The 11487-nt window shown below is 35.7% G+C and overlaps 1 protein-coding gene and 1 long non-coding RNA gene across 5 annotated transcripts; one reads left to right on the top strand and one right to left on the bottom strand.

The window, feature by feature from the left end:
• Positions 1-1725: 1725 nt before the first annotated feature.
• Positions 1726-8148, bottom strand: LOC132067781 (transcription initiation factor TFIID subunit 11-like). 4 transcript variants are annotated; one of them, XR_009417230.1, is made up of 7 exons: positions 7991-8148; positions 5915-6218; positions 5037-5124; positions 3881-3980; positions 3003-3163; positions 2330-2650; positions 1726-2217 (listed from the first exon to the last, which is right to left on the bottom strand). XR_009417230.1 is itself a non-coding variant. In XM_059461104.1 (6 exons), exons 2-5 carry the CDS (start codon positions 6208-6210, stop codon positions 3036-3038), a joined length of 612 nt encoding a protein of 203 aa, XP_059317087.1. In that variant the 5' UTR covers positions 6211-6218; positions 7991-8148; the 3' UTR covers positions 1726-2217; positions 3003-3035. The 4 variants fall into 4 exon arrangements, 2 of the variants coding, with proteins under 2 accessions (XP_059317087.1, XP_059317088.1); XR_009417229.1 differs by lacking the exon at positions 2330-2650 and adding an exon at positions 2714-2918; XM_059461104.1 differs by lacking the exon at positions 2330-2650.
• Positions 8149-10359: 2211 nt separating this feature from the next.
• Positions 10360-11237, top strand: LOC132066778 (uncharacterized). The gene is made up of 2 exons (XR_009416937.1): positions 10360-10510; positions 10983-11237. It is a non-coding gene; the product is annotated as an uncharacterized LOC132066778 (long non-coding RNA).
• The last annotated feature ends 250 nt before the right edge of the window (positions 11238-11487 follow it).

Below are 11487 nucleotides of genomic sequence, written 5' to 3' on the forward strand. Positions count from 1 at the left end.
GATTGAAAATTGTTGTATGATCGAGACATATATATATCTAGAATCAATATTCGGAATCGATTGAAAAATATTTTTTACGATCCGGTTGAAAACAAATAACAACTTAATTAAACCTTCTTAAAAATATAACCAATGTTTCAAATATTTTATGTTTTGGGGTGAAATAGCGAACTGCATCTTCGTTCACTCCGGTCACTGTGAGTCCATCGATCCATTGGATTTTGACATCCCGGAAAGAGTTTGGACCGGCTAAGCGCAACTCGCATATGAAAGTGTTCGGTTGCGTAGCTTTTGCACGTACTGCTGAGAACAAAGCTGGATGACAAATATGTTCCCCGATATTCATCGGATATGGAGATAAAGAGTTCGGTCTGGACTTGTGATCTTGTAAAGAAGAAGGTCATCAGAAGTAGAGACGTAGTCTTCCGAGAAAGTGAAGTTGGAACTGCAGATGATATGTCAGAGAAGGCCAAGAATGGTATGGTCCCTAACTTTGTTACCATTCCTTCTAACCATCCCAGGAGCGCAGATAGTACGACTGGCGAGGTTGCTGCAAGGGGGAGCAACCTGGTGAGACTATCGAGCAGGGGGAGCAACTTGATAATTATGCCGAGCAAGTTGAGTGCCCCTACTCAAGAGGAGGACGAGGAAGAAGAAGAAGAAGAAGAAGAAGAAGAAGAAGGCCAGTGGATGAAAGCCATGCAAGAAGAGATGGAATCTCTACAGAAAAATGACACATACAAGCTGGTTAAACTTCCAAAGGGTAAAAGACTACTTAAATGCAAGTGGGTCTTCAAACTCAAAAAAGATGAAAATGGCAAGCTGGTCAGATATAAAGCTCGATTGGTAGTAAAAGGCTTTGAACAGAAGAAAGGTATTGATTTTGACGAAATTTTCTCACTTGTCAAAATGACTGCTATTCGAACCATTTTGAGCTTAGCAGCTAGCCTGGATCTTGAAATGGAGCAATTGGACGTGAAACTACATTTCTTATGGAGATTTGGAAGAGGAGATTTATATGGAGCAGCTAGAAGGATTTAAGTATCAGAAAAGAAACACATGGTGTGCAAATTGAATAAAAGTCTTTATGGATTAAAGCAGGTACTAAGACAGTGGTACAAGAAGTTTGACGCATCCATGAAAAGTCAAACTTACACAAAGACATATCATGATTCATGTGTATACTTCAAAAGATTTGTCTTGTCAGTTGCCACAAGCTTCAAAAGATCGTCAGGACTTTAGTTCAAGTTTGTGTCATAACTTTGGAAGTAATTGTACATAAGTTGACTTATCATCAAAAGTTCTTGAAAATTTTATGGGTGCCTTACCACTAAGTCGTGACGCATCGTCAGGTATCTAATATAAGTTGTATCATAACTTTAGTATAATTGTTTGCAAATCCTGACAAATCAAAACTTGCTTCGATATTACACCAACACATTTTTGCTTTAAAACTGATCTAAATTGATCCAAATCAAGAGATAAATTCATTAGGCCCATTATATCATAGCGGATAATACGTGTCATGGATTTTTTATAAAAATCCATTGAAGTATACACTTTTCAAATGATTGAACTTTACCATACCTATTGGAAAGATCTAAAAGTATTTATTCTCTTATCAGCTCTCATAATCCTCATTACTGTAAGAATAATTTCAGCCACCCCCATATCATATCATAGCTATTTGATAGAAAATATTTGATTTCTGTGACTTGTTCCAAGTTAATACCAAACAGTTACTCAAACAATCTGATTTATATACTACCAAATTGATGCATCAGACCGATTGAACTTTATATTTGTCCAATTGGTTAAAGATTTGGCCATTAACCATCTCTTCTTGACATTCTATCATTTTCTACTATTTTTGATAATTTCATGTATGCTATGTATGCTCCCCTTCAGAAAAGGGAAAAATGAAAGCAACAGCTGATACTCAATATACAACACTATATATAAACTATACAACTAAGTTGGTTGCACTTGTTCCGGGTCTTCATCCTGCCAATCGTCAAGTCAAGGTGAGAACTCTCTTCTCATGGCGGCTGAATGCTCTAAAATTTAACTTCTCCGAACGAAACCCAGCATCTCAAAGAAGAGCCAAAACTTCACCTTGTAAAGGTAAATATTGGGCTGAAGAAAACCTAAAAACTTCATCGATTTACAAGTGCATCGTACGCCTTTCTGCTAAGGAAGTGGCTGGCTGCTACAAATCTGAGATAACGGGAAACACAGGATGAGAAACATTATAAAACCTTGGAGCATGTGAATAATGATTTGAAAATGAAAGCCAATTCCCACAGTGAAAATCAGAGAGAAGAACAACCAAACTGCTCTAAATTGTCTTTTGAATTCCTTTTCTACTCTACAAAGTTTTGGTCCATTTTGCCGCCTCCACACATCATGGTGGATGAAGGAGTATTGTTGTCCGTCACTCCATATTTTCTCTTTCGTCCAGAGTGCATTGAAAAATTCACTATTGGTCAACAAACTCAACCATGGATGATACCAAGTCTCACACGTTGCAAGTATTAGTAGTAGTTTATACAGAAACTAATTTACTAGACAGTGACTAAATAGACATGTGGTTCTTCCAGACCTCCAATCATCTCTTACATGCACACATGACACAACCATCAAGCTCTGCCTACAAAAACAATGATGCTGTAATTAAATATCCAAGATGTTGCGAGCTTTTTATTCTCCTTACCACATTTTTTTTCTTTTGAGAAGGTAACATTCTCCTTCCCACATTTTCAGTTCCAGGTTAGGGGAAGTACGGATATTTTCACAAATGTTAAACACTTTCCTCTGATTAGGTGATTAAATAAACAAGCTAACCCTACATATAATAGGGCAGTGCAAAAGTGTCAGCAGCACCGTGACAACTTTGTGACTACCAATGTTTACTTGACCTGAAAGTGCAAAAAAATTAAAGATTTGTGACAATTCAACACAGGCACATCAAAGGACTTGTAAGCAAAAGGAGGACAATGAACCTGAAATAAAACTACAGGTTGCTTTCACGTCCGCTATTGGAAAAGCCTTGGCACTGTTTTTTTCGGAATCTTGCCTTCAAGTTTTAGCCTTCTATATGCTTCTCTTATGTGACATGGCCTGATTGGTCCTGTATCTTTTCTCTCTGCCATCACCATTTTAGCTGCAAAATGAATGGTAAGATGATTGAGCACATGATTGATTAGACAAAATCAATGCAGTATAGGCCCTTCAACTTTCCTTAACTGAGGACATTTCCATCTAGAAACACTAAAGATTGGCACCAAGTACCCTTTCTGTTAACTCAACTCCCACGTAGTAAAAGCATTATTTCAGGTATTAACAACTATGCACTGTATAATTAGACTGGAAATTGGTTAAACATAGTTCATCAAAACATTCAGTCTATCGATCTTTTGAAGAAGGGAGAGGAGAGCCATTTTATTTTAATTGCTTAAAAGTCCTCGTTTTCCCTAGTTGTAGTTCCAAGCTTCCTAAACCAGTCAGACACATCAAGTGTGATTTCAGACATGTCGGCAGGTGCTTAATTGGCATATCACTCTTCCATTACCATGCGATGTGTGAGTACATAGAAGACATTTTAGTGCCATTCTTTGTAATTTTAAGGGGGTAAAACGTTCCAAACGAATTTTAACCAACACGCTCAATAATGGACAGTATTCCTCTTAGGCTTTTAATTCCTAATTGATCAGAAACTGATGACAGAGTTTGGCAAAGTATTTCGAAGCTGTGCACTAGTGTCTAAGAAAAGAAGCTGATTAAAATCATTCCAAAAACAATTCATCTGCATTATTTCCAAATAAAGGATAAAACTTTTGCTTCATCAATTATCTTATATAAAGTTGATATGTCTATGGACCTGTTTCAATAAGCTCGCCAACAAACATTTTTGATATCCCAGACACCACAATTGTCATAGGAATAGATATCTTTGCACTTCCTGTGATGCTGGACAGCAACTGCATCGACAACACAGAAGAAGAGTCATGACAGAAACTAACTTATGCACAACAAATTATCAAACTGAAAAAGCAAACATCTCAATGGCCCTGAGGCTTGAACAAGGTCCATATATTTCCCAAATATATTCACAAAGATTTGGCTTCATTCTCAATTATCTGACAATTGCATGTTTATTGAGAAGATCAATTCTGACATTACATGTGTGTAATGGAAGACGAAAGACTGCTCCAATGGGCTAAATGTTAGGGATTGGTCAATATCATGTAACAAGGTCATCAACTCAAGCAAATGATATTAAATGATGCATGGAAAGTATAAGATATGACAACTAAACATCTCAATGTCCACAAGGTCATAATAAGAGAACAAAGATTATTCTGCCCACATGTATTTTCAACAATTTGCTATCATGTTCTTGTTCTGACATTATGTTCTTACTGAAAGACAACACTATTTGGTTAAATGGGCAAAATGTTAGAGACAGAAAAAATCCCAGATAAAAAGTCCTATTAACTATAAGCAAACCAAACCAAAACTAGCATGAGACTGCATGTGAGACAATTTTCAAAATATGTCTTCATAGCAGGAAAGTGGGAGAAACTTACTATATTAGGAAATTTGCGAGTGTCAGACGCAAATATTTTGCGAGTATCGTAGATGAATATAAAGAAATTGATGTGGCTTACATAGTATGAGGTTCTACCTCAAACACTAGTCTGTTCTCTATATTCCGTTTCTTGAAAAGGACAGCCAGTTCACTAAGATCCGACTATGCACAGGGCACAGTCAAGGGCCGGACCATATTGATTAGAAGGCCACAGGATCACTTCATATCTCAGTATAACTCTTTTAGTCCAACTCCCTTCCCCAGCTCAAACAAACAAAAGGCAACACACATGATAAGGCAACCAACACACAGACAAGCTACAGGAGAGGAGAAAACAACTCTGACATCATCTATCGTGGTTTCTGTAGAATAATACAGATCATTTGCAGAGCATGCAAAAAGAGGGAAAAAGGGACGATAAAATGGGGAGGATGGCAAAACATACCCGCTTCATGTTGGATTTCTGAAATCCAGATCTCCGAAAAGATTCATATCTACTCATTTGCTCCTCTGTAAATTGGGATAAGATGGACCTGAAAGAAAAAAGATACCAAATTGAACCTAATAGTTATTGAGTGTGGCAATAAATAACCGATTTACACAGCAACACACTAATGGGACTGAGGTAGCTATGGTGTAGGCCGCTGCCTCTGCAGAGAGCATCTAATTAGATCTAGAAAGCAACCATGAGCTCAGAACTGCTACTGAACAAGATACATTTCGGGTTTGCACAACAAGGAATATTTTGAAAATGTCTTTTGAAGCAGAGAAAAAACAAATAATATGGTCTCCGGTTTTGCTTTCACTTATTTGAAAGGAACAGAAAATAGCTAGCAAACAAAGTTTGACAACAAAGAGCCACAAACACAAGACTTTCTGAAGCCAAATGTCTACCTCCTTTCTTGAAGTGTCATAGAAACACTATTATTACCAGGTAGAGAACTGCTGTGCATAGGAGAGCAAATCATATAAATTGGAGCTTACATAACAAGGAGGTGCAGATGAAAAACTTTAACATAACACCTATATATATAACTGCGATGTACTATTCCATTTTTATTGGCCTGACCACTATATGGTTTCTCCAATACCAGCTAAATTAGTTACTTCCCCTAATTGCCCTCACTTAACAATGCTCATACAAAATGTCAATTTATTATTTATTATTATTGTAGGCAAAGTGATTAGTAGGCAGGTCCAACCACCAACAAAAGCTATCACAGAACAGGATAATACCATACAATCTTGACAATTCTCTATGAATAAAATCTTTAAAACAAAAAAGAGTTCAAGGAATTTGAAACTTAAATTGCCAAAACTTACTGCATCTTTGCCAGTTTGTCAGGATCACTACTTGATGAGAGTTTTCCTAACTGCACATCCATGTTTTCTTCCTCTTCTTCTTCATCTTCCTCTTTGGGCTTGCTAATTGGGCCAGCAGTACCAACAGAGACTGATGCAGCTTTAGATGTTGAAGGCTTTTCACGAGAACCGGTATTAACATCATCACCTGCAGCTTGGTCTTGGCCTTCATTCTCGTCAGTGCCAACAGGGGATTCAGGGGGTGAGGCATCCTGCTCCTCAAAAGCAGCTTCAAAAGGATCCTTAGATCGCTTCATAGAATTCTCTGCATCAGAATGTGAGATTCAAGTGAACTACACACCATGCTTATCATTCATCCATTTTCATTGAGATGTACCCACTTCCAACACAGATGTTGGTGTGTTATGTTTAAGAAACCTTATTGGGGCTGCAGGGTAGAAGTATATTGACTAGACTGATTTGGACCTCCTAAGATAAGAGTTCTCCTGGCCCTCCAACCAGATTGATTGATACATTAATGGAGATGAATAAAGCTCAGTATTCTCAAGTCAAATGATCAATTGCAAGGATGAAAAACACTACTAAAGCGTTCAGAAGGAAAGTAAAGAAAAGGATGAAGCAACAAAAATTGTTGCAATTTGGATGAGAAGAGACCATCCCTTACAATTTCTAGATTAAGAAGAAAATGAATTGGAGTAGAAAACAAAATCAGGCAGTCAACTAACCATAGAAACACAAGAAATGCTGCACTATTGCAAGCGATCCCAAAAGGTAAAGTAGTTGCCTACTTGCCCTGTAAGATTTTTGGTTATATAACTGCAGTTTTTTCCCTGTTAGATTTTTGTTGACTAAGCAATGGATCTTAATAGTAACACTGATTAAGATATCCTGTCTCTTTTTTTTATTTTTTTATATAGCCGATATATTCCTGAGGCCTGTAAGCGGTGGATAACAGCCTCCCTCCCCCACTTAACACTACCAGGCAAAGCCTGGGGAAGGGTTTGAACACGTGATGTACGCCTAACCCACACATTACTAGCTGCTCTTACCACTAGACCAAGTTCCTGGGGGCGATAAAAAGATATCCTCTCAATACTTCCTACATCACAAAACTAAGACTATAAGGGTCATTTGGTAGTTGGTTAGGAGCTAAGTTATTCATGTATTCTTGTTTGGTAGCATTCTTTTGCTACGTATAAAATTCAACACGCCTAAACTATGTTGCTCGGACTCTTCAAAATGTCTTTTTACTAGTGCATTTTTGGAGAATAAAATTCAACACACCTAATACGGTGTTTGGTTTGCAATTTCTAACCTGTATAACTAATACTCCCTCCATCCCAATTAATGTGATACACTTTCCTTTTTAGTGTCCCAAAAAGAATGATATATTTCGATATTTAGAAATAATTTTAACTTAAAACTTCCCCTTTTACGATTAATGAAATGATTTACAGCCACACAAATATTTACGGCTTGTTTCAGACCATAAGTTTCAAAAGTGTTCCCTTTTTTCTTAAACTCCGTGCCTAGTCAAACTACATCACATAAATTGGGACGGAGGGAGTACATGTACAAGTTAAGAGGGATCTATGTACCACTATTTTATGAAGTATAGAAGATGAAATAACTAATACACGAATAACTAAACCCTACGTAACTAATATATCACTGCATAAAATAATACATAGATTCCATCATAACTAATCCGATCCCTGTATTACTAATACCTGCATAACTCTAACCAACTACCAAACAACCCCTAAAGGTTCAGGCTTTGCATGTGGGTCAATCTGAATACATTTGCAAAACTATGGTGAACATATTTAGCATGAAACAGGCCATAAAGGGAAAGATTTGCATCTCATTTCAATCATAGAATCACACAAATAACTCAAGCAGGTCTATACTAATCAAGAATATGGTAAGGAAAAACATCAATACTCAACTAATCAATATAATATTACATGCACAGTTACTAATCAAGAATGAACAAAATCATAAATCCAAATAGATAGAAAACCAAAGAAATTCTATGAGCATCAAGAAAGATCAAGAAAGGATAAAAAAAAATACCTGATGTGGGTTTGGTTCGTGGGTTTGAATTCGGTCTATTTCGGGTCGGGTCTTCCGGCTAGATTCATGAATCATGAACCCTTTTGGGCTCTATTTGACCCTCGGTCAATGGTCTCTCTGCCTTTTATTTATCAAAAAAAATTGCGCAGATTGGCCTTCTTTTGGGGTGGTCTTTAAATATTGTCCCTCGTATTTGTGGTCTTTAAATTTTACCTTTCGCTTGAAAAATGGCCTTATACCTGAGGTTCTGAGTTCGAATCCTCTCTCAGGCATAAATTTAAAAAAAAAAAAAAAAATCGCAAGGCAAGGCTTGGGTCGCGTGCAGTGGTGAGCCAGGATTTCCGTCGAGGGGGTTCAAAATATAAAAAAGTAAACATACGAAAAAGCCTAAGGGGGTTCAACATCTACTATATATACATAAAAAATAATTTTAACTTTGTAAAAATAGTATTTTTTTCGGCCGAGGGGGTTCGGATGAACTCCCTCGGCTCTATGTGGCTCTGCCACTGGTCGCGTGTATGCCGGACCCGACATACACTTGTTAAGGAATAACCAAAGTTATGCCGGACCCGACATACTTATGCCTTATGAGCAAACTTTTACTTAAGCCTTAACTAAAATCTGCCCATACGGCAGAACTTTTTCTTAAGATAGAGTTTAGTTATGCCTTATAGGGCAGACTTTTAGTTAAGGCATAACTAAAAGTATGCCCCATAAGACATAACTTTTCCTTAAGACATAGACTTTGCCTTATAAGACAAACTTTTAGCCATGCGCCTACAAAAAGTTTCGCAATTTACGGGGCATACTTTTAGTTATGCCTATATAGGTAGACTTTTAGTTAAGACATAATTAAAAGTATGCCCCTAAGGCGGAACTTTTCCTTAAGCGCATATAAACTTTGCCTTATAACTTATAGCGGAACTTATAGTTATGTCGGGTCCGGCATAACTTTAGTTATTCGTTAAGAAGTATATGCCGGGTCCGGCATACATGCGACCCAATCCTTGCTTTGCGATTTTTTTTTAATTTATGCCTGAGCGGTGGTTCAAACCCAGAACCTCATGATTTCTACGCGAAGCTCAGGATTGCAACGCAAAGGGCAAAAATTAAAGACCAACATTTTGAGGGGCAAAAACTAAAGACCATCCCAAAGGAAGGACAATCCTGCGAATTGCCCTTTATTTATTTCTTTTTTTTCTGATCTAAGCAGGCAAGTTAGGATTCAAGTTTATGAATTCTGAATTTGTCGTCAAATTATATAATTCGTTTTAAGTTTTTGAGTTCATAATTAATGGGTCATTCGCACTTTTGCCCTTATTTTGTGCTAGTCTTTAACTTTTTGCCTCCCAAGGAAAATATTTTTTTTGCGGGACATAGGTATACATTTTCGTATTTACAATAACAAATAAGTTATGTCTGGCGCCTTTAAACAACTTATGTTCTGCTAGGCATAAGTTTGATTTGAAGGGAAAAAATTAAAGATCGTGCAATTTTTTTAATTAAGGTAGAACGTTAATAGATAGTCGAGTGTTGTTTAGTTTCACTTATCAATATTGTTATTACTATTCTCCTACTATCTTATTCTTTGATTTTATTATTACATGTTTTTTTTTTTTTTTTTTTTTTATTATCGTATTATTTGTTGTTGCTACTGTTCTATTCATTATTTTCAGCATGTTTTTTTTCGCTACTATATTTTCTTTCAGTACTTCATTTTGTTATGTTTTACTTGAGCCGAGGATATATTGGAACAACCTTTCTACTTTTACAAGGTAGGGATAAGACTGCGTACGCACTCTCTTTAGTCCCCACTTATGAAATTACACAAGGTATATTGTTGTTGTATAATTAAATATTTGTATATATTAATAGATTTTTAATTATAAATACTGCGTTTAAACAAAAATTGTTGAGTTCGTTCGAGTCCATATCAAATATGTGTGCTCCCCGCCCACCCCCCGGCTCTAAGTATCCATACTTGGTATCAATGGGGAATTTGCACAAATAGGATCATTTAGTATTGTTTCAATTTTGTCCCCATTAATCAAGTTATTAAACTATTTTGTGTAACCAAAAAGTTTCAATTTTGTATTTCTCTTTTCCAACAATATTTGAGGTAAGGTTGAAGGTACATGTCTCAAAAAAGAACAAAAGATATATGACCCTATAAACAACTAACTTATTCAGTCAAACTAATAATTAATGGGTCTCATAAGAAGATCCATCAAATCTTCTAAAATTATAATGTAGACATATTTCTTTGACTAACCTTACATAGACCAAAAATATTTCATTGACTCAGTAAACAAATTTAATTATTTGGAAAAACATTTACTATTTTGAGATAAGATTATAGTAATATTTAGCTAGTTCTTAATGAACTAAATACTATATAAGGATGTATACATTAAGAACTAAGAATCACTCTTAACCTTCTTAAAGATTTTCTTTTACACAAGATGAACAAGGCTTCGATTACTATGTTTTTGGTAGTTGCTTTCTTGGTCGTTTCATGCGGTCAGTCTATTTTTCTTTTCCTTTTTTTATTTATTTATTTATTAATCTTAGTTCTAACATCAGTTAAATCTGTGGTGGAGTGATAAGTATTGCTCCATTTTAACTAGAGATTTCAAGTTCATGCCCTATAAAATGAAGTCCTCTTGGCGCGGAATACTTTACCCTCAAAGTGACAGTTTCAGAATCACTATTACAAAAATTAGGAATTAGCGGCAAATAAGTTATGTAGCTAAAGAACATAAACCGTAGCTAATCCTATATAATTAATGATGGATTAAAGACAAATTAACGAAAAAATAGTTTAGCTACGAGCTATTTAACGATATATTTCAAATCGCAAGTGAACTCACATTTGATAAATGGTTGTTTTAGCATGGAACACCTTTTACTTGTTACATGCCGGCAATTTATATATTTAGGTCCTTCAAAAATTATGTTTGCATAAAATGCTAACCAGTTTTGTAATTTTCAGATATGGCGGAAAGCCGAAGGTCGTGTAAGACGACAAAACAGTGTCAATCCATGGAAGGTGTAAATATGTATCCACATTGTGTTTGTGTTGATGGGACATGTGTATGTTCTTCTATCGATCATGAAGATAATGGTTTAGGTGGCAAGTTTTAACCTTGCAAGAATGTTAAAAATGTCTCATTTGATGATGAAGACTATATATGTGATAATGTTTACTTGATGAAATAAATTGGAATAAAATTAGTTGGTTGCATCATGATTTGATATTTTTGTTTCTTTTATAAAATTATTTTTAATTTATGTTTCTTTCGTAAAAGATTTTTACTTTTATGCATAAGAGATATGAAAATAACACAAAATGTATTTTTTTTTATAATCATTTCTTTTATTCAATTATAAAAGTCTGTATTCACCCATTTTTTAAAATTAAATGATACGATCGTAATTAGAAGAGTAACCTTGCATTCTAAAGCGCAAAATCCTCATCTCTCTATTTCCCAACCTGA

Source organism: Lycium ferocissimum, chromosome 8 (assembly GCF_029784015.1).
Source record: "Lycium ferocissimum isolate CSIRO_LF1 chromosome 8, AGI_CSIRO_Lferr_CH_V1, whole genome shotgun sequence".
Lineage (NCBI taxonomy): Eukaryota > Viridiplantae > Streptophyta > Magnoliopsida > Solanales > Solanaceae > Lycium > Lycium ferocissimum.